The sequence below is a fragment of the Schistocerca gregaria genome, chromosome X (genome assembly GCF_023897955.1).
Source record: "Schistocerca gregaria isolate iqSchGreg1 chromosome X, iqSchGreg1.2, whole genome shotgun sequence".
NCBI lineage: Eukaryota > Metazoa > Arthropoda > Insecta > Orthoptera > Acrididae > Schistocerca > Schistocerca gregaria.
This window is the reverse complement of record NC_064931.1, coordinates 615992642-616017584: the sequence shown is the minus strand read 5'-3', so window position 1 is coordinate 616017584 and position 24943 is coordinate 615992642. Positions and strand designations below refer to the sequence as shown.

Below are 24943 nucleotides of genomic sequence, written 5' to 3'. Positions count from 1 at the left end.
GGTAAGAGTAATATCATTTGCAGTTCTGCTGAATTATCATATGACAGGTGCCCAGGTGAGGTGTGAAGAGGCCAGGAGGACTGGTGATGTCCAGGATCACTCTGTCCTCAAAGGAGTTGGATGAGCATTGGTTCAGAATCCGTCAGTGTCTGGGAGATCTGGGGCCTCTTCCACAGTCACCAGAGTAGAGTTATCCTAACAACTCTCCTAACAACTCTCCTCCTCCTCCTCCTCCTCCTCCTCCTCCTCCGTGTAGCATTTGGTCGCTGGGATTTTTACAAGGGCCTATCCGCATCGAGTATGGAGACAGATGAAAAGCAGGCACACTTTGGACCCACATACAGTGGCTCCTTCAGTTACTGTCTGGCACTTGGCCTCTGATTCGTGGGTATCTGAGGAAAGGGATCCCAAGAGAGAGCCCTGTCACCAGTTTACGCTGGAGGAGTAAGCTGCTTACCTTGCGGGGTGCAGGAAATGGTTCCTAAAGATGATGCCATGGGTACCACAAGAGAGCAGAGCAGTGGAAGAAATGATTTCTTAGGGTCTACTGTGCAGTGGGATGACACATGACCAAAGCGTATGCACCTCACGGATGGTGGTTTTACATCACACTGGTATGCAATGACTAACTTTTTCTGTTCCCTTGAATAGTTGAGATAAAGCTGCCTGATACCTGTTCCGTTATCCTTGATACCTCTTTGGATGCTTCAGACAGAAAGTACACATTGCCTCTTGAGATTAACCCATAGCTCCTCAATTGTTAGGAGAATAATATCTCTGTGGAAGAGGATTCCCTTGGACCACATAGAAAGTTTTGTGTAGGAAAATGTTCACTGGTATGTTACACAGATGATTACAGGCCTGAAGAGCTGTAGACTGTGCTGCAGAGGTGGCTTTATCAATAGCGGTCTAATGAATGAATATTTTTCCAAAAGACTTCTCCAAATTTATCTTCAATATGTTTCACAAAAAAAAAAAAATAATGGCTTTATCACACAAAATGTATCCCCATCAATTCAAATGCATTATAATTATTGGATAAATTGTTCTACTCACATATGTCTGGCTTGTTCCTCTTCTTGTGAGATAGCCAGGGTAGAAAAAGCAGTGGGGTTATAACTGTCTGCATAGAAGTTTCTATACCTGTTTGATGAGACAGCCAGATCACAAGAAACATTGTTTTGGTGTAATTTAATAAATTTAATGTGCGAAATGTAACTGCAGTTTGTTGTGCATACTGTTATGCCACTCCGTCTCCAAAAGCCGAAAAACCTGGCAGCGTAAAACAGAACGCAGGTCAGTTTCAGCGACACCCATCCCCAGGAGCAGTTTCTGTGTAACCAGTTGGGCCAGCCGGTAAGCAAGTTCATTGCCTGGGATTGCAATGTGTCCTAGGGTCCACATAAACACCACAGTACAATTGGACCATTCCAGGGCAGATATGGACTCCTGGATGTTTGCTACCAAAAGATGGCGACAGTAGCACTGGTCAATACCTTATAAGCTGCTCAGGGAGTCAGAACAGAGACTCATCACCAGAACAGGAACAGGTGTACTAAAGTGCACGAGAGATGGAAACAAGCTCTGCAGTTAATACACTGCAGCCAGTGGGCAAGGAATGCTGTTCAATATGCCCTCTGTGGACATAGGTGAAGCCAACATTACCACAAGTCATTAAGCATCCATATAAACAACTTCAGATCCCCAGAACATGTCAAGAATCGAGAAAACGTGACAGCAGAGAGCGACGGGATTAACGGAGTCCTTAGGGCCACGCAAAAGGTCCAGACGAAGCTTCGGCCGAGATATACACCATGGAGGTGTATGTGAATGGACCCCAAGGAGAGGTGGTAAAGGGAAGGACTCCACTTCGGAGAGAACAGATTGCACGTGAACTGCAATTGTGAGCCCTGCCCTGGACCGCAGATGTAGGAAGGTGAATTGCTGCAGGTGGGAAAAGGAGATGGTAATTCTGATGCTCAGGAGAACTAAAAATGTATGTAACATAACTGGCGAGCAGTTGTGCACGTCGAATCCGCAATGGAGAGAATCCATCCTCCACTAGGACACTGGTCACCGAACACACTCTAAAAGCTCCCATCACTAGGCGAACACCACAGTGGTGCGCTGAGGGTGCCGCCGAACCATAAAATAGACTCCCACAGTTAAGGCGGGATTGAAAAAGGGCTCTGTAGAGCTGCAGCAGCGTAGAGTGATCTGCACCCCAGTTGGTGTTGCTCAGGCAGCGGAGTGCATTGAAGTGCTGCCAGCACTCCCGCTTAAGCTGATGAAGGTGATGTAGCCAAGTCAATCGGGCATCGGAAACCAGTCCTAAGAATCAGTGTGTCTCCACTACAGTGAGTAGATCATCATTAAGAAAAAGTTAAGGTTCCGGATGAATGGTATGATGCCGACAGAAGTGCATGGACACAAAACTTCAAGGCTGAAAACTTGAAGATGTGGCCTACAGCCCATGACTGCGCCTTGTGAAGGACTCCCTGCACGCGGCGCTCCGCAACACCAATTGTGGAGGAGCAATATTAAATGCAGAACTCACTCGCATAAAGAGAAGGGGAGACGGACGGCCCTACAGCTAGTGCTAGACCGTTAATGGCCACTAAAACTAGAGATACACTCAATACAGAGCCCTGCTGGACCACATTCTCCTGGATATTGGGGGGAACTATGAGAGGCACCAACTTTGATACGGAAAGTATGGAGCGACAGGACATTTTGGATAAAAATCAGGAGCAGGTCCTGGAGACCCCAATCATACAATGTGGCAACGATATGATGTTGCCAGGTCGTGTCGTATGCTTTACATAAGTCAAAAAAGACAGCAACAAGGTGGTGGTATCTGGAAAAGCCAGTTCGGATGGCAGACTCAAGGGACCCAAGATTATCAGTGGTAGAGCGACCCTGGCGGAAGCTGTCCTGACATGGAGCCAGTAGGCCACATGACTCCAGGACCCAACCGCTGACACACCATATGTTCCTGCAGCTTACAAAAAACATTTGTGAGGCTGGTGGGCCGATAGCTATACACATCAAGCGTATTTTTACCGAGTTTTAGCACCAGAATGATGGTGCTCTCCCACCATTGTAATGGAAAGATGCCACTGCACCAGATTGGATTGAAGATGATGATGAGATATCGCTTTTAGTCAGACAAGAGATGTTTAATCATCTGACTGTGGATCTGTTCTGGTCCAGGAGCTGTAATGGGGCAATGTGCAAGGGTGTTAAGGAGCTCCCACTCTGTAAATGGGGCATTATAGGGTTCACTGTGGCATATAGTGAACAAGAGGAGTTTCCTTCCCATCCGCCATTTGACGGTGCAAAAGGCTGAGGGATAGTTATCCAACGCAGAGGCTGGGGCATAATGCACAACAATGTACTTGGCAATCGCGTTTGCATCGGCAGAGAGCACGCCATTGATGTTAACACCAGGGACACCTGGTGATCTTCATCTACAGTTGGAAAGGTGATGTATGGCCCCCTATGGTTGACACGTACCTCTCCCAACACTCCTGTTTCCGTCGTTTTATAAGCAAGCGAACGCGGGCACAGAGCCACTTAAAGGTAATTGGGTGCTCTAGGGGAGGGTGCCCTTTATGTCACTGTAGAGCTCGCTGACACTCTTTACTTGCCTCAGCGTCTTCGGGTGACTACCAAGGGACTATCTTTAGCTGGGGGCACCCCAGAAAATGAGGGATCACTTTTTCTGATGCAGAAATTATCATTGTAGTGACCTGCTCAATCACAACATTGATGGCACCACATGGAGATTCAACAGTGACAGCAGAGATGGTCATAATGCCTGGGGAGTGACAGGAAGATCAGGAAGTGGTCACTACCACACAAGTCATCATGTGCTCTCCAGTGGATAGATGGGAGAAGTCCTGGACTGCAAATTGATAAAGCAATGGTGGAGTAACTACCATGAGCCACAAATTTTTGACATCTTGCCATGGCTAGAAAGCATGGTGCTATCCTACAAGGAGTTAAGGGCATTAAAATCTCCCAAAAGTAAGCAAGGTTCTGGGAGTTGACTAATCAGTACAGCCAATACATTCAGAAGTACTGCACCATCTGGAGGGAGATATACATTGCAGACAGTTATTTCCTGTGTTGTCCGTATCTTGATAGCCACAGCTTCAAGAGGAGTTTGAAGTAGCACAGGTTCACTACATACTGTGTTCAAGACAAACACAAACACCACCTGACACACTATTATATTCACTATGGTTCTTGTAATATCCCCTATAACTGCTGCAATTCCACTGGAGGATGACATGATCGTGGGACTGGGAAGGCATGAAACAGTCAATGAGGCAGTCTACACCTCAGGGTCACCTCCTGCCATCAAGTTATTTCCTGAACAGGCTATATCTGTTGTGTCTGAGGGTCTGGTGAGATCTCGGTCCTCAGAGGACATCAGAATCTTCACCTCATCCTCAGACACAGAGCTTGTACACAGTGGTGGTGTGGCTGCCACAGCATTTCCCTTCTTTCTGGATTTCTCTTGCTGATCCTTGGGTTTCTTTTACTGGGAGGGATCACTGATTCAGTCTCCAGGACTCAGGATGATTGTGAAGCCCTATGACCAGCTGCTTTTGGGCACTTCAGCCACTGGCGGGTGTCATCTTTCCCACTAGCAGAAATCTGGGAAGGGAGAGATGCAAGGGGGCCCCCTTCCAAGCGAGAGAAGCCAAAGAAGACTTATGCTCCTCCGGCTGAGAAGTGGGGACTGGTGTCCCCAATAGTTGGGGGGACAGAGCTCCCGGGAGCAACAGGGAGGGAAGTGTCCCCCACCATCAAGGGGGCAGGTGTAGTCTCCTGGCTCCAAAAGCCAACTGGAACTCGCGAAACTGATTAGGCAACAACTGTGGTGGCACAAGAGGATTTAGCCACAGGATTTAGCCTCAGTGTAGGTCAGTCAGTCCAGGGTCTTTTATTCCATGATTTTCCTTTCTCGCTGTAAAATCCTGCAGTCTGGTGAGCAAGGGGAATGATGCTCTCCGCAGTTGACACAGATGGGAGGCGGGGCACATGGAGTATTGTGATGGGATGGATGTCCACAATCTTGACATGTAATGCTGGAAGTACAGTGGAAAGACATACGGCCGAACTTCCAGCACTTAAAGCACCACACTGGTGGAGGGATATATGGCTTGATATCACAGTGGTAGACCATCACCTTAACCTTCTCGGGTAATGTGTCACCCTCGACGGTCAAGATAAGGGCACTGGTGGCAACGTATTTATCCCTTGGACCCCATTGGATGCGCCAGACGAAATGAACTCTTTGTCGCTCTAAGTTGGTGCGTAGCTCGTCGTCAGTCTGCAATGGAAGGTCTCTGTGGAATATAATACCCTGAACCATATTCAAGCTCTTTTGAGGCATTATGGTAACAGGAAAATCCCCAAGCTTGCCACAAGAGAGTCATGCCGATGACTGGGCAGAGGATGTCATTTTTATCAAGACTGACCCTGACTGCATTTTGGACAAGCTCTCCACCTCCCCAAACTTGTCCTCTAAATGCTCTACAAAAAACTGAGGCTTCGTCGAGACAAAGCAGTCCCCACCAGATCTCGTACATACAAGGTACTGCGGTGAATAAGGTTTGCTGCCATTCATAGCTTGGCGGTCCTCCCATGGTGTGGCCAGAGAGGGGAACAATTTAGTGTTATACTTCCTTGCACTGTACTAAGACTTGGAACACTTAGAGACTGCTGGAATTTGATCTCCATCAAGTGATGATGTGGTACGCTTCATCACATGTCATGTGCCCTGATGCCACCCATTCCAACCAGGGGCTCTCCCCACGGGCACCACCCAGCCGCAGCAAAGGCCACCTGGCAGGTTGGCCATTGCCGGGAGTCCTGATGCCATATGTGGAGAGTTAATGGTGCAGGCATCAGCAGAGCAATCCCTCTGTAGTCAGGGGGCTACAACCAACTAGATAGTTGGTGGCCCCACCACAATGGACTGGCTACCATGCTGGATATGAGGTGAACAGAATTCCACGAGCATCATTGGCGCACAAAACGACGCTGCACAGTGGGTGGAGGAAAACACATCCAGGAAGGAGTCCTTGCTCAAGAGATGGAGGACGAGTGGGACTGCAATGCCCTGACGAGAAAGAGGGCTATGGATCTCAATGCACGATGGATATGATGCACCATGTAAGGCGCCCTTCCCCAATTGGCTCGCTCTTTGGAAAAATTTTGAAAAATGGAGGTCAAACCTTACAGGGGACCATCACATAAAGGCCAAAAGGTGAGACTCCTGTTAGTCTCCTTTTATGACAGGTAGGAATACCTCGGGCCTATTCTAACCCCCAGGCCCACAGGGGGTCCGATGTCGTTCAGTAGGGAACTGTTGTGCATACTGATGAAAACTTCAACTGTCAATGATCTACATTTTATTTTATAAATGTCTATACATATTATTTCTAAAGCAAGTGGGAATGGAACTATCACTATTACACAAACTCTCACACAAAGGTGAAGCATAAAGGCCAAAAACTTTTTTTAAATAAAATAAGATCATTAATGTTTGAAAAATTTATCTATATCTACAACACTACTCTAATTCTCACGTAAGTGCCTGGCAGAAGATTCATTGAACCACCTTCAAGCTATTTCTCACCTTTCCACTTTAGGGGTGCATTTCTTGCTATGTTGATTGGAATCAACAAAATATTTTCAGTTCAGATGATAATGTTGGAGATTGAAATTTCATGAAAAGACCTCACAGCAACAAGAAACGCCATTGTTTTAAAGGCTGCCACCTCAACTCTCTTATCATTCCCATGACAGTCTCTTTCTATTTTGCAATAATACAAAAAGAGCTGCCCTCCTTTGAACTTTTTCAGTGTCCTCCTTCAATCCAATCTGGTAAGAAGCCCATGTTATACAGCAGTACTCTAGCAGAAGACAGAAGAGTGGTGTAGGTAGTCTCTTTAGTAAAGCTGTTGCATCTTCAAAGTGTTCTGCTGATAAATTACTGTCTCTGGTCTGCCTTCTCCACAATATTATCTATGTGATTGTTCCAATTTAAGTCATTCATAAACATAATTCCTAGTTATTGAGTTGAACTGACAGTCTTTAGATTTGAGCGATTTATAATGCAGCCGAAATTTTATAATTATTTTAGTACTCATGTGGATGACCCCACACTTTTCATTATTTAGGGTCAATTGCCACTTTTTGCAAAAATACTAATATTTTGTCTAAATAATTTTGCAATCAATTTTGATCTTACAGTGACTTTACTAGATGGTAAATGACAGCACCATGTACAAACAATGTAAGGTGGCTGCAAAATATTATCTCCTGAATCGTTTGTATAGATTAGGAACAGCAGAGGGTTTACAACTTTTCCTTGGAGAACACCGGATTTCACTTCTGTTTTACTCTACAACTTTCCAACAATAACTATGAACTGTGATATTCCCGACATGAAATCACGAATACAGTAAGGAATATTCCTTAGGTATACAATTTGATAAGATGTCACTTGTGAGGAAATGTGTCAAAACCCTTCTGGAAATTGATATGTCTGTATCAGTTCTCTTCTACGTACCATTGCTGCCTCAGAAAAAGTCTACAAGGAGCTTTGAGCACGCACACAGTCTCTGACTTTGGTAGTGTTCTAATAGTGGCATGCGAGGTAGTAATGCACAGGCTGTGTCTCAGATATAGTGCAGAAGGGCCAATGCCACATGGAAGGCTCTGCTACGTGTGAATGGTGGATTTTGCCACTCTGCTGCACTGGCACTGTATAGCCGCATCATACTCAAGATTAGACCTGTGTTTACTGACATATGATTGTGCATTAAACAACTGTTGAGGCATGTCTGCCAGTTATATTTGAAGCTTTGTAAAAGCTTTTTGATTTAATGTGATTATGAGACCACTACACTATAGCCCAAGCTGCTAAGTGATTTCTTAAATTATATTGCATGTGTTAATAGTATGTGTATTTCTTTCCGGTCATAGAACTTGATCATCTGTCATTTAAATCTGGTAGGTCTGAGTATGCCTAAGGTGTTGCCATTTTGTAATGTGTGTTCGAGAGTATTGTTGGCCCTGACCGACCAAAACTGGTGCCTGGGTTACATACCGAAATGGGTTTTCCTGTTTAAATTCACTTACTGTGGTGCTCGACAGTGTAAATCATATGATTCTGATTGCTGTCAATATGCATAGTGGTCATTTATACCATATTGTGAATAATTCAAACTGACTGTCTTTCTTGCTTGCCAGCTCAATGTTTATCTGACGAGAGTTTAAAATTTTGTGCACTTCTCTTTAATATGAATTGGATCCGAATGCAGACAGCTCCCTCTGTTCTGTCTTGAAGGCTTTAATGTTAAATCTTGTTGCTTCTCTATTCAAGTGCATGTAAGAATGTGACTTGAATATTTGATTCAGTTTGCCTTGGCCTGTGTGTTGACAGCTAATATTTGTGTAAACTGCCTCCTTCAAATTCCAGCTCAGTAGAAATGACAGTTACAATGTGTGTGTCTTAATATATTTGCTGTTTAACCACATGCAGTAATATTTTCCTTTTCGAATTTTTTTAAACAAAAATTTCTAGTGTAGTTCTGAATATAAACAGTGCTAGTTATTTCTTGCTATTTAATAATAATAACAATACTTTATAAATTTTATTTAACTGTTTGCGTGAAGAATGTAATTTATTAACAACTCCGGATATTTACTTAAGTTCTGGTAAGATTGGCTATGCCTGTCAGTGGGTGCCAGGTGGGAATAATTCTGTATACAGGGCTTGTGCCCATGTATTGTTTATGGTCTGCTTGCATAAAAACAAATAATTATTTGAGTAACTGTGGTTTACCTTATTGCATCTTCTGGTGTATCATGTGTCAGCTTTTGTCAAAATATTGTGAAAGTACCTATGCTGGAATTATCCTCATTGTTCTTTAATAGTTTATTAATTAAATTGTTTAATACACAATCATTGGCTTACCACTCAAGGGTCAAATACCCCAGTCCAATCATCTCAAAAGCTTTCCCATTTCCCATCCTCAAATACTGTACCATAAATCTACAAATATGGAATCAATTTCAGATAACATGTTGATAGCACTTATTACTTTTATGAATGAAGTGCTAGTTGTGTTTCACGAGAATGATACTTTCTGAATCTGTGCTGTGCTTTTCTCAGGGTAATTCATGATGTTGAAACACAGTATATGTTCCAAAATCCTACTGCAAACTGACATTAGAGGTATAGGTTTAATTCATCAGATTACTCCTACTTCCTTTCTTGAATATTGGTGTTACCTGTGCAACTTTCCCACCTTCAGGTATGGATCTTTTGTTGAGCAAGCAGTTGCATAAGATTGTTAAGCTATTGTGTCAGCATACTCTGAAAGGAATCTACTTAGTGTACAATATGGACCAGAGAACATTCCTTTATTAACTGATTTAAGCTACTCTGCTACATAGAGGATATCTACTTCTACATTACTAATGTTGGTATCAGTTCTCGATTTGAATTCTAGAATATTTACTTTGTATCCTTTGGTGAAGGAATTTGAGAAAACTGTGTTTAGTAACTATGCTTTGGTGGCAATGTCATCAATAACATTACCTTCACTATCACTCAGTGAAGGTATTGATTCTGTTTTGCTGCTGGTGTCCTTTACATATGATCAGAATCTCTTTGTATTTTCTGCCCGATTTTTAGACATTTTGGTTATGGAAACTGTTAAAAGCATCTCACATTAAAGTTCCTGCTACATTTTGGGCTTCTGCGAAATTTCAGCAAACCTGGGGGTTTTGTGTTCTTTTAGATTTGAAATCCTATTTTCAATGCTTCTGTAACAGTGTTATGATCCGTTTGTGTACCAAGGGGATCAGTACCATTTCTAATTAATTTATTTGGTATACCTCTCTCCATTATTGTCAATACTATCTCTCTGAATCTGGTCTACAATTTCATAGTTATTTTGGATGGAATGGAGGCTGTCTCTTAGGAAGGCATCAAGCAATTTTTACCCGATTTTTTAAATACATATATTTTGCATTTGTTTTTGCTCAGTTTGGATGTTACAATATTCAGTCTCACTACAACAATGTTGTGGTCAGAAATCATGAAGTTTCCTATTTGCTCAGGATTATTTGTTGCTAAGATGTCAAATACATTTTTGCAACAATTTACACTTCACATGGCCTCCTGAACTAATTGTTCAAAATATCATCTGTGTCGAGAGATCAATAAAAAAAGAACCCATTATTAATTTATTCCAGTTGTCAAATATAGCCTCTACCCATACTAACAAACAGGCACTACCTACTTCAATTTCACTAGAAGACAGACTACCACTAACAGCAAAAAACACACCACTATTAACTGTATTTGATATAATCCTTTCTGAGCACGGTTAGGTGCTTTGTAAAAATTTAGGCTAAACTTATCCTGGTTTTAGCCAGCTTTCAGTACCTGTAACAATTGGCGCTTCAGTACTTAATATTAGTGCCTGGAGCTCTGGTTCTTTTCAAACACAGGAACAACAATTTACTTCTATAATACCTATGGTTCTTACATCAATCCTTGTCTTGTGTTTGACCTGCACCCTTTGTTCTTTCATAGGACTCTATAATCTAAAAAAACACCCAATCCACACCACACTGCACCTGTTACCCATGCAGTCACTCCCTGTGCAGAGTGGCCACCTGACCTACTAAGCAAGACTCAATACCCTACCTCCCTATGTGGCGCAAGTCATGGAATATGCAGCCAATATGGTCGCAGAACTGCCTCAGCCTCTAATTCAGACCTTCCACTTGGCCCTGTAGCAAAGGTTCGCAATCGGTTCTGTCACAATGCTACAGATGGTGAGCTCTACCTTTATCTCACAAGGAAGACTGGCAGTCTTTACCAATTCAGCTAGCTGCCCAAAACCAGAGAGCACCTCTTCATTAGTACTGACATGAGCAACCACCCGCAGTTGTCTGCATCCCATGTTCCTCATGGGATTGGAAAGGACCCGTTCCACATCTTGGATGACTCCCCCCTCCTCGCAGCCACGTCCCTAAGGTGCCCCCATTACGTGTCCAACATTGGAGCTCCCAACTATCAATTATCCCACTCTGTGACTGCCCAGACTTTGCAGGCTGAGAGGCTTCCCCTAAAACAGGACAAGTGGCTGCATCTAGCTCAGGACCTATAACAGCCACAGACAGCACCTTGAACCTGTTTGTTAGATGAACTTGTGACGCCTTTCAATCAGCCACCCGAAAAGTTTTTCGCTGACTGCCATAACTTGTAATAACCTTCCAATCTACCACTGGTTAGTGGATCAGCCTCAGTGCAGGCACTAACTGTGGCATGAACAGTAGTGAATTAATCTGGGGACATATGGAACATGCTGAATTTCTCTGAGGTCCCCAAATCTGGCCTCCCACAGTGATGCCCATTAGTAACAGACTCAAGCTGTGTGACTGAAACCAGCACCGCACGGAGCTGTGAGCGATCGTGTGAGACCCAACTCGCTTTATTTGTTCGTGAGACCCAGAAAATATTAGATACAGGCTCCCAGGTAGATGCTATTTTTCTTGACTTTCGAAAGGCGTTCGATACAGTTCCGCACTGTCGCCTGATAAACAAAGCAGGAGCCTACGGAATATCAGACCAGCTGTGTGGCTGGATTGAAGAGTTTTTAGCAAACAGAACACAGCATGTTGTTATCAATGGAGAGACGTTTACAGACAAAGTAACCTCTGGCGTGCCACAGCGGAGTGTTATGGGACCATTGCTTTACACAATATATATAAATGGCCTAGTAGATAGTGTCGGAAGTTCCATGGGGCTTTTCGCGGATGATGATGTAGTATACAGAGAAGTTGCAGCATTAGAAAATTGCAGCGAAATGCAGAAGATCTGCAGCGGATAGGCACTTGGTGCAGGGAGTGGCAACCGACCCTTAACAAAGACAAATGTAATGTATTGCGAATACATAGAAAGAAGGATCCTTTATTGTATGGTTATATGATAGCGGAACAAACACTGGTAGCAGTTACTTCTGTAAAATATCTGGGAGTATGCATGCGGAACGATTTGAAGTGGAATGATCATATAAAATTAATTGTTGGTAAGGCGGGTACCAGGTTGAGATTCATTGGGAGAGTCCTTAGAAAATGTAGTCCATCAACAAATGAGGTGGCTTACAAAACACTCGTTCGACCTATACTTGAGTACTGCTCATCAGTGTGGGATCCGTATCAGATCGGGTTGACGGAGGAGATAGAGAAGATCCAAAGAAGAGCGACACGTTTCGTCTCAGGGTTATTTGTAAACCGTGATAGCGTTACGGAGATGTTTAGCAAACTCAAGTGGCAGACTCTGCAAGAGAGGCGCTCTGCATCACGGTGTAGCTTGCTCGCCAGGTTTCTAGAGGGTGTGTTCCTGGATGAGGTATCGAATATATTGCTTCCCCCTACTTATACCTCCCGAAGAGATCACAATTGTAAAATTAGAGAAATTAGAGTGTGCACGGAGGCTTTCAGACAGTCGTTCTTCCTGCGAACCATACGCGACTAGAACAGGAAAGGGAGGTAATGACAGTGGCACGTAAAATGCCGTCCGCAACACACCGTTGGGTGGCTTGCGGAGTATAAATGTAGATGTAGATGTAGATCACTAACTCAACCCAAATCCAAACACAGCAATCCACACTCCCTATCTATACCGAAGACAGCAAAACTCTACACTGGAAAATTATTAGAAGGCTCGACTGTGCCTAGTTAGCACTCAAACATACACACATTAAATAAAAATAGTTCTAATGCAGCCTGTGTAAGTAATCACTATGTGGCCATAGGAGTGCTGAGAAAACATCGCTGGAACAGGTGGAACATTATGTAACACGAAATGTTTGCACAAAACTGAAAAGCCATCAACTAACATATGGACAATACAGGATGCGGTTATATGGATTAAAAGAATCCTGGACTGTTTCATCCAATTCCCTATATCCAATTCCCTATATCCAATTCCCTATATCCAATAGAAACCGTAAAATTCTGAAACTTGATGCAATTTCAGTTATTTCACTTTTATACTGCATTCATCATAAGAAGAAACCTGATGTAAACATTCTATGTATTCTTCCGTGTTTGCTTGAATCTTATTGGATTTCAATTCATATGGAGTGGAAGCCAAACTATGTCCAGTACAGCCAAGTACAATCATAAGGACAGGTTTTGTGTCATGTTACACACACGTAGATTGAATGATAATTGGGCACAACAGCTTTACTGTCGCGTTTAACTTTGAAAGCAATGGCCAGCCAGCTGGTCCAACAAACCTGCAATGATATGTGCAGTTGCAGATCAAAGAGAGATGAGCGGAGACACAAAATAGCTTCAAATGTCATTTAATTTTTAAAGAGAATGAAATAATACTTGGCAAAATGCCAGCACTACCGGACACTTCTTAGGTGAACAGGCAGAAAGCATAAAATGCTCTCTTTCTCACCTAACATAGCATTCTAATTACAAACAAGAGCGATGAAAATTCCTAACTTAAACACAGGATACTTTTTCTTGGCGAGCTGTGTGTGATGCAAAAAATGATGCAGGGATTTCACCGTATTGTTGAACACTCATGCCACTGAAGGTATTAATTGAAATCAGTCGTCTGGTAATCTCTTAGCTCCTTCCTTATTCAAATCCGAGAAATGCACTTCAGTTCTGGAACTGTCTTCTGCTACATTGGTAACGAGTTGATCAACAGAATCCATCCAGGCGTCACATTTTCTCCTTCTTTTACAATGTGCTGTTCTGTATCCCACCAGTAATCAACAGCGACATATGAAAAAGTTGTGTACATTAGTTTTAGTACATCTGCCAGCTTAGCAGTCTTATTATTTCTTGTGTGAAATGCCTTAACTTTGCTCCAGATCAGTTATGTTGGGCTCATATTATAACAACACATTGGCAAATGTAAAAATGGAGCATTTGTATGGTGTGCTCAATGCTGTAAAAATGATTGTTTTTCATGTTTCTGCAACACTTATTATTCTGGTTAATATGAGATTACATCTGTGATATAAAACAATGGATGTAGCCCAAATAAAAGAGTACTTGGTTTTTCATTTTTGTCCCACAAAATTAAATTTTTATCTTTTCTTAATTTAAGCAGCCTCTATTAACAATCTTTCATAAAATATCAATAATTAAGAATTTATATTTCAAATGAACTAAAAGTCTAATTATCAAACTGAATTATTAATATTAATTGGTCTTCTTCACTCCAGTCCTAAAGGTAAAATAAATTGTTTAATAATTGCTGCAGTGATCTTTAGTCCAAAGATTGGTTTGCTGCAGCTATCCACACTATTCTGTAAATGCCACCTTCTCCCTGTATAACAACTGTGCTCTACATCAACTTGAACATGTGTACTGGAGTCAAGCTTTAGAATCCCTCTAAAATGTTTATCCCCAACTCTTCCCCCCAGTGTTTGGAAAACATGATCAGTTCAACCAATATTGTCACTACTACCACTACCATCACCATCACCATCACAAACAGAGAGTACACTTTAAGTTTGACCTAGTTTCATGAAGCCAATAGTGAATCTCAGTTTCATGTCAATGTATTTTCATTGAACTAGTTTCTTCCACTTTTGAATATTCCACCTAAAGTTGAAACAATCATGTTTCAGCTGATTTAAACCCTATGGGATACCCATGAGGTGTCATTACGAAAGGTTTACAGTGAACATGTGGACAGGCATAACAATTACAGGGTTTCTGATGTTTGTCCATCCCAACAAGAGTGTATGCGCTGTACATTAGAGAGAGAATTTCCCACGATACTTTATCAAAACTACTTCGTATGTTTTCCCGCTGCACATACACTGATGAGCCAAAACATTATGACTACTGCCCACCATGGGACCGAATTCTACCTGGTAGCATCACAGGCACACGATATGTTAAAGAAAGTACATAAACAGAGCAGAGAGAAATGGGGGAATCACTGTAGCAATGATACGGGCCGCAAATGTGGAATACCAATGATGTACTTGACTCACCTGGGAACAATTATCTCAGGAATGGCGAAGTTTTTCAGCTGTTCGTGTGTTATTGTTGTGAGCATCTGTGGAAAGTGGTTGAGGGATGGTAAAAAAATTAATAGGCGACAAGGTGTTGGAACTTCATTGCCTCATCATAGTACGTGGATGTAGAAGGCTTGCACGCTCCATAAAGCAGATAGAAAATGCGACAAAAATACAATGTTTTCCAGCACACCATTAAGCACACATTGTTGAACATGGGGCTCTACAGAAGACAACCCCTATATGTTCCCATTTTGATCCAAGGACATCCTCAATTACAACTGTGACACTGATGAAACTGGACCTTTTACCAATCAAAATGGGTCACCTGTTCAGATGAATTACATTTCTTGTTATACTAGGTTGATGGTCACATCCAGATATGGTGTCATCCAGACAAATGGGTGCTTGGAACATGCACCACACCATGAATACCTGCCATTTGGGGTAGTATAATGCTGTGGGGGACATTTAGATGACATCCATGCTACCAGTGGTAGTAATCGAATGGACCACGACAGCTGTAGAATACATTAACATTATTTCACACCACCTACATTCCATTATGCTGGACATCTTCCATGACAGTGATGGCATCTTCCAGCAAGATAACTGTCCAAGTCACTAGACTAGTATCACTCTATAGTGGTTTGACGAGTATGATAGTCAACTCACATTAACGTCTTAGCCGCCATATTCACCAAATCCGAACCCAGTGGAATGCACTGGAGACAATATTGGGTGCCAGCTCTGTGCCAGCAAACTACTAGCCCATAATTTACAGGAAATGTGTGACTTGTGCATAGACGTCTCGTGCCACATACCTCAAGGAACCTACCGAGAACTTACTGAACTGCTGTAGTATTGTGCTCCACAGGTAGACCAACATGCTATTACCCAGGTAGTCATAATGTTTCAGCTCATTAGTGTACGATTAACATTTTGATGCTCCACTCAAAATGCAGACAGTGTTCATGATTATTTTGTGTATTGCCCTGATGGACAGGCTGTTGCTTGGCTGCTGCACTTACCTGATGCAGCTCTAACAGACTTTTTTCTTATAGTGCCATGAAAACACCATGCCTCAAAAAAAAAAAAAAAAAAAAAATTAAGGAGTAAACAAGAGCTTCTAGCAAGATTGCAGTTGGTGTTGTTTTGCCCAAATGATACTAGGGTAGTTAGGACACGTGCTGCAAACTTTATTGTGATCAGTTGCTACACATTTAATTTCGAGGAAGTAAGAATAGTGTTTAATGCCTAGACAACAGCATGGTGTTTAGATACAGAGTTCTATCTCAGATGGGGAGGGAAGGAATAAACCAACTATGCCTCAGCATTTTATGAAGTGATTTCTCTACAACACAGAGAACCAATTTCCACACACACAACCAAGGACTTCAAATACACTACTCCTGAATATGAGTTCAATACCTTAATCTTTGAGTTACTTTGCTCAGTAATTTTAAGAGGTCTACTACTGTTTGTCTGCAACATGCAACCTTGCCTTGCTGGCTATTAGCAATTACTTTAGTTGTTAATTTTTGCCTCTAGTGTATCTAGGGTGAAGTTCCTATCTCATTTCGTTATTTTTATACTTCATCTCCAAAAATATATTTAAAGGATGTATACGTGGACAAGGAAGAAAAATTCCTGGATTTTCCCCGGAATTCCCAGTTAAAAATACACTTTCCCCCGGGTGAAAAAATGCTTTTTCCATGTTAAGTGACAGTATATTTTCCCTTATCAATCCTTTGAATGGTTAGGGTTTTATACACAGGCATAGAATTTCCTGGCACTTTAGCAAACTAAACTCAGAGAAAAAGACACGTTTTGGAAATACCTTTCATGTGCAGCGACATGTACGTTGCATATTTTTGTATAACGAAAGTATACTATGAAATTTCACCAAATACCGCATGTTACTTTTCGATCATTGAAATTGAGATTGCGATGTGTTTCTATAAGCCGGTCACAGCTCATGTAACGTGATCTCGGCAGCCGATGACCTATTAGCTAACAACTTGCTGCTTTGTGTGACTTAAAATTAAGTATAGGATACATAAAACCAGTAAAGAGAAGAGACAAGCAAGACAGTACACATTTCTTCAATCCTTAGCTCCTAGAATTTTTTTCTCTCAAATCTTGCTACAACTTTACATGGTGTGCCATGCTTTCTGCGATAGGATCTATTACATCATCAAAGTTCATCAAACGTTTTGCTACATGAAAAATCGAAATGTCATTGGCTAATACTGAAAAAGCTGTAATAACAAATAGGCCCAAGACTGGTGTGGTTCCTCGACCTGATTACCTATATTTTGTCATTGATTGCGAGATAAAACAAAATACGCCTTTATAATACTGCAGCAATTGTAACACACGCCAAATAAACAAGACTGTTTTAGCAGAAATGGTCATTTCTATAACAGGGAAGACTATAATTCACAAAGTGCCAATATCAAATGCCTATTAGGCCTACTAAAAGCAAAAAGCTTTAGGTTAGGAAGTAGTTTTCCACTTCTTTTATACGCTCCAGTTTCTCTAGCATGAGATCGAAAAGTAGTTGTGCGAAATTTTTATAAAAATTTGGAATCGTCTTATTCTTCCATAATTTGTGTGATGTCCTCATTTCTTCTCCTTCTTCTTTCTAACAAACTATGTTGTCATCGCTAATTCCGTATGAATTCCTGCCAATGTCAAAGCTTATTAGCTGGTTAACTTCACTAACTCTGCCAGAATCACCAGTTTAGTTATCCCGCGATTATTCTCCAGTTAGACATTTTTACGTGTTCGTACAACGCGTTTTCCATGATACTTCCAGAATAGACCTTAAAGCGGCTGCTAGCCAGAGACTGTACAACTGACCCTTGCTAGTATAGCGATCTAGCCAAAAATTTTCTGTCGAAATTTCATTTTCTTGGATACATCGAGAAGATAATACGTAATCTTTCTTACCTGTTATTCCTGTTAGTCATTTATTCGCACTTTGGTAGTCTGAATCTATGGGTTTCGCTGGTAATCGTAACAATGCTCATAATTCTCAAACCCTATCAACCACATAATCAGACAGTGGTTGGCTTTCTTTCATTCGGCTATACTCTCCTTTCTCGTATAGCCCCTTTTGTCTGCAGGAAAGTTCATTTCTAGATGTGACGAGGATTCCACTGACAGAGACATCACGTACACTATGCACGCATTCACAAATCAACATATGATTCATTCAGAAATCAGCTTTGAATGTGTTCAACAATGTTCAAAAACTGACAGGGACACGTTTCAAAGTCATACGAATAATCGATAGACCAATGTGCACTGGATGCTAGGCACTTTGTGAAACATGGTTTATATGAATTTGGCTCCCTCCCCGCTCCCTGCTCCCTGCTCCCTCCCTGGCACTCCTAGATCCATGGCTGCTGTGCAATCTGACAGTTTGGGTGCGCCAGTAAAATTTTTCATGGGAGCACCTAGCTAGGACTACTTACTCAGCCAACAGCCACGTTTCTGTAGCCAGAAGCGGAAGAAGATACTACTCAACTGTGCATGCGCATTATCCCACTCGTAACTGCTAAAACAAATCTAATGTTAACAGTTGTGATGTCATGCTCATTGGAGGCAGTTTGTTGTTATGAAGCATTGCATTGTCTTCCTAAAGCCTTTGACACATTTCGCTGTTTGCAGAAGCTTGTATGCGCACTGTGTTTTGTTGCTGTATATGGCGCATTACCTTTGCAATTTAAGTTTTATTTTAGTTTTTTTCTCGTTCATGTCTTATGGCTGCAGTATTATTCTGCAGTAGCAGGATACAGTAATATCCTTTGTTAGAGTATTGGTTCTTGCCAGTCGAAATTACAAAAATTTAACTGAGAACAAAAACAATGAAAAATTCCCAGGTTTTCCCTGGATGAAAAAATTCCCGGGTTTTTCCCGGGTCATAGACGCGCTGTCAGGGTTCAAAATTATTCTAAATGGCTCATCATCAAAGAGCTGATTTTTAAATGAGAGTCAAATGCTCTGCGATTTAAGAAATTCATGGTACATTCTCGCACATAGTTAAACTTATGTAAAAGGATATTTACTTTGGAAGTAATGCTTTTCAAACCACAATTCGCAATATTTTTCTGCGACCTGTTAGAAAAAGGTTCGTTTCAGCAGTTGTCAGAGAGCGCAGATAACAGGTGACACCATGCTTGAGCAGCTACCATGACATAGAAAGCCCGTATGTATGTACGTGTAGAACATTGAAAGATCCTGCATTATGTCATAAAAGAAACAAGACATCAGAGAATACTCCAAGAGCATCGGAATTTCATGAACCACACTAAAATGTGTACACTGGAAGTGCAAATTTAAAGTGCACATTTGTATGCCCAGATTCCCAATGAAGTAGACCTTGACCTAATATTAAGCTTTTTGTTGTGGTTTTCGGGATGTAAATTTTCTTGGAGCATCAGTACTGTATTATATCATGTTTGGTTCTTTATTATGGCATAATGCCATACATGTTACAAGATGAAAATGTGCACTTGAAATGCAGCGAACAGTTGAAACTAGCCAGTACTGTAGAATTAAACATTTCGCTTCAAATACATTGACTGCCTCTGCGGAAAAGGTTAATAGAAGTCAAATTTCTTCGGCAAACAGACAAAAATAACTTCATTGTTCTGCAAGGTGATTAATGCTCGACAGTCAGAAAGGTGGAAATAAAATAAAATCGAAACTAATGACATATTTTACCCTTCTGTAATTATGTGAATGTATTTTAATTCACTTGATAGCTCCCGGCCACAGATATCTGTTTTATTTTCATTTGATGTGAGAGTAAACGAAGGGGAAACAGCAAAATCGCTAAATGTAAACATGGGTCATGTGGAGACTATCCATTATAACTCAGACTGCTCTGCGCATCAGCCTTGGATCTACAATATTTGCGAACCGGGTCAATACTAAAAGAAATTGAATTTTCAAAAATTTGTTTATCTTGTAGCGCACATCTTTCTGAAAAGTCTGAAACATACAACATATGTGTTCAAGGAAATGTAGGGCACATTACTTGGTCTTGAGTGTGCCAAAGTGCAGTGCCACACCTCTTCATAAAGCATTCTTCTGTCACATGCCACAGTATTTCACTCTGTGGAATTGAAACATGTATATTTCAGGAGAACAAGAACTCTTCAGAAAATTTGCTCTCTTTATTGCCTAATAGCTAATAACTTGCTGTTTTGTCCGACATAAAATTAAATATAGGATACATAAAACCAATAAAAAAGAGAGACAAGCAAGAAAGTACACATTTCTTCAATCCTTAGCTTCTAGCATTTTTTTCTCTCTAATCTTGCTACAGGTTTACATGGCATGTTTTCCTTTCTGCAAAAGGATCTACTATCTCATCGAAGCTCGTCAAACGTTTCGCTACACGAAAATTCGAAATGTCGTTATCTAATACTGAAAAGCTGCTAACAAATAATACCCAAGACTGGTGTGGTTTCTCAATGTGATTACGTCTATTTTGTCACTGTCTGCTAGATAAAACAAAATAGGCCTTTCTAATACTGGAGAAATTTTGTAAGACACCAAATAAACGGGACTGTTTTGGCACAAATGGCCATTTTTATAACACAACAGAATATAATTCACATGGTGCTAACACCAAATGCCTATTAGGCCGACTACAAGAAATTTTTATATAAATTTGGAATCGTCTTATTCTTCCATAATTTGTGTGATGTCCTCGTTTCTTCTCCTTCCTCATTCTAACAAACAATCTTCTCATCACCAATTCTGCAGCTACTCCTGCCATTGTCAAAACTTGTTCTCCGATTAATTTCAATAGCCCTGCCAGAATCACAGGTTTAGTTATTCCGTGACTGTTTTCCAGTTAGGCATTATTATGTGTTTGTACTACATGTTTTCCGCTTGCTTCCAGAATAGAACTCAAGCAGCTTCTAGCCAGGGACTGTACAACAGGTCCTTACTAGTGTAGCGACCTGGCCAAAAAGTTTGTCAAAATTTCATTTTCTTGGGTACACAGAGAAGATAGTACATAACCTTTCTCACCTGTTATTCCTGTTGGTCGTTTATTTCCATTCTGGTAGTCCGAATCTATGGATTTCGCTAGTAATTATAACAACACTGATCATTTGCAAAACCAATCAACCACATAATCAGACAGCAATTGGCATTCATCCGTTCAGCTTTATTCCGCTCAGCTTGTATAGCCCCATCCCCTTTTGTCTGTGGAAAGTTTATTTCTAGACGCGACGAGGATTCTCCTGACAGATACATCATGTATGATATGAACACTAAAAATCAACTTAAAATGTGTTCAAAAATGTTCAAAAAGCAACACTGAAGTGTTTCAAAATCATATGAATAATCAATAGACAAATGTGCACTGGATGCTAGGCACTTTGTGAAACAAGTTTTTTTCCCCCCTCAAGAATATGAATTTGGCACTCCCTTTTCCCAGTAGCATAGCTGCTTGCTGTGACTGCTTGCACAGCCAATAGCAACATTCTTGTAGCCAGAAGCGGAGAATCTACTGCTCAAATGCAACTCAACTGCACATGCGCATGAGACCGCTCGTAACTGCTAAAACGAATCTAATGTAAACAGTTCTGACTTCATGCTCATTGGAGGCAATGTGTTGTTATGAAGCATTGCATAGTCTTCCTAAAGCCCTTGACACATTTTGCTGTTGGCAGATGCCTGCATGAGCACTGTGAATCACTGTTGCATATGGCACATTTCCTTTGCAATTTAAGTTATTTTCATTTTCTTCTCTCGTTTATGTTTTATTGTTGAAGTACTATTCTGCAGTAGCAGGATACAGTAATATACTTTGTTAGAGTATCTGTCCTTACCAGTCAAAATTACAAAAATTTAACTGAAAACCAAAACAATGAAAAATTCTCAGATTTCTAAAAAATTCCCTGGTTTTCCGCTGGATGAAAAAATTCCCAGATTTTTCCGGGATCTCCCAGTTGTCCCGGGTCATCTACACCCTGATTTCACTTACTGTATATGTTCAAATATATGTTGTTCACATTTTCCGAAATTTACAAAAAATATCTAACAAATAACTAGAGTGCTGCTGCTATTGTGCTATAACTATTTTTTCTATAAATTGTCATACAAAGGCGAAAAACTGCTTATATTTTTAATGTAATCAATATTTATTAATTTACATAAGGTTTTAATTCTGAAAACTCAAGAGAGCATTCCAAGATAAGAATAACACCTGTATAACATTACTGTTGTTGCAGTCCAATATAAAGCTTAATTTCTGCCATACCATGTCGGTAAACTTTGATGCTATTTCCAAACAGATTCCGTTAACTGTAATTAAATGTCACATGCTAGTCACTTGTAAATAAACAAACATAACCTAGTTCATGCCACACAGCCTTTCATGCTCAGTTGCTGTAACCAAGTATATTAACATGGAAGGAAAAAGCAGCATTTACAGTGGGGGAATGAATGGTGAAAGAAATACACCTGAATATATTTGCTAATTCACGCACTGTTACTACTGTAACATGAAAATTTTTATAAAACAGTCATACAAACTTGTAAAACACACACACACACACACACACACACACACACACACACACACGCACGGGGGGGGGGGGGGGGGGGGGGGGGGGGGGAGCGAGAGAAAGTTCTACTTACATCCCAAGTATCAGGAATCACAGTACGATCACTATATTTGGTTTCTTGACTAGATTCATCACTTGCAACAGGTGGTTTTTCTTCCAGTCCACATGTTGTGCTGCCAACATAAGAGAGTATAACAGCTAAAAACCAACAGCTAATAAACAAGAAAAAGAAATACTTTGCTTGAATTATTTCAGTTGAAATGAATTAATTGCAGTGAAATACAGTGAATGGATTAACAGGATTGTCAAGATGTATTCAATGTAATTTGCAACAAGGTGCCAAAATCAAGGGAGAAAAAAAGGCAAGCACTGAACGGAAAGACAGATGACCAAATTTAACTGTAGTATATGACAAATAATAAATACCAGATGGATCATTCACACTAAAAAGATAAGAATTTCTATTCTCTTTCTGAACATCCTCTAATCATATCATCAATGAGCCATTGAAAAGTAGATTTACTTCATGCTTTCTTCAATTTCTGAAACCTGAACAATCTAAAAAAACCTACATCACATAACAAGACAATTACCCCTGAACAAGCAAACTGTGGTACTCAAATCAAAAAATTCAGTGAAATGTTTTTTCATTTGTGCCAAAATCAGTCTGTCTATGAATATATTTATCTGTTTTGTATATACTGGAGATTTTTGGGCAAAAGTTTTTTTCTAATATTTCCACATCACTGTAACTATTGATACTCTTTAAGAGTAGAAGAAAGACCAATAATTCACAAATAAAACCACACCTTTATGCACAATTAAACACATTGGAATGCTGAAGTTCATTTACCTGTTAAAAATACTTTAGAACTGGGAGTCAAGTTGCCATGTGTAAGTGATCGATGATCCCTTACTAAATGTAACTGTTTGTTTATTCACACACATAACAAATACATACAGGTATTAAGTGTCGAGATCAAACCATCAAGAACAACATGTCAAACAATTAGTTTTTGGCTTTTGCGTTTTTTTGAAAGGCAACTGTTGAATGTGTGACACTTGCCGTGGGCACATCATCAACAATAACTGAAGCTACAATGATTATCAGGAATTATTATTATTATTATTATTATTATTATTATTATGTGTGGCTATATAGCAGAGTTTCACAGATATTAAGCAAGTAAATAAAACAGATGTGCGCGTACGCCATAAGACTGGCATGTGACAGTATTTCATTCTGGTGAGTACCAAGATTAACCATGATCATTTTGCAAGACAAAGGGGTGACTGTCATGTGTTGTGTGTTTAAGAAAGTATATAGTTCTCCATGTGAAAATTTGACACAGCCCCGAAATGCCCCTGTAGCATGTCCCTTTCAAAGCTGATAACCCTTGTCCATAAAGCCATAATCATGAGCTAACTTTTTTTAAATTAATGAAAAGGGTCGGACATCCGACGGGATGTGTTGCCACGAGCTACCAAGAGTACAAATTCTTGTATCCAGAGTGCATAGTAATAAGCACAACATTAAGGACTGTATTTACGAGAACAAGCATTAAAACCTGTGAGTGTGACTATGATTTTCAAACACAGAAGAAAAGCAGGTGTTACGAAGCCACAATTGTGAGGACTGTATACACAATAAAATGTCAATCAAAAAGGTCAAAGTTGCTTTTCAAACAGTTTAAATTTGCTGAATTAATGTGAGCCCAGAAACTTGAATACATATGAGAACACAACTGTTGGGTGACATTGTGCAGACACACAGAATGAGCAGAGCCACTGAATACTAAGCACCAAAGTGATTCTACATACTCATGAATCTAACACGCACAAAGAACATGGACAGGCAAGACCAATAATACCAAACTGTATAACATCAGAACCATCATCATGATGTGGTTCTTCAGTTTCTCCCAGCATATTTGTTGAGCTAACAGTCCAAAAGGCACAATATTCTGGCAATTGGACATGTCACCATCATCAGGTGCACGGATGAACTGAGCTGCTGAGAGCATGTGACCAACTTATATCCCTTTCTAATGCAAGCCTATGCCTCCGTAGTCATGCCCAAAGGCACGCATTGCTAGTCGTGGAGAGACACATCGGTGTCTGTGGTGGCGTTGATGTCGTTTCTCTGTCAGCTCTGGTTGCCAAATCATTGTGTTTTCTGAGCATCATCTTAAAAATTAGACTCAGTACTGGTTCCCAAGCCTTGAAGAGTTTATAACTGTAATC

The 24943-nt window shown here is 40.7% G+C and overlaps 1 protein-coding gene across 3 annotated transcripts in view; it reads right to left on the bottom strand.

The window, feature by feature from the left end:
* LOC126297516 (uncharacterized) overlaps positions 1 to 24943 on the bottom strand; it is a 323790-nt gene that overhangs the window by 257475 nt on the left and 41372 nt on the right. For all 3 annotated transcript variants that reach the window (XM_049988402.1, XM_049988404.1, XM_049988403.1), the window contains exon 4: positions 22773 to 22872. In XM_049988402.1, coding sequence (XP_049844359.1) covers positions 22773 to 22872 — 100 coding nt within the window. The remainder of the gene's footprint in view (positions 1 to 22772; positions 22873 to 24943) is intronic.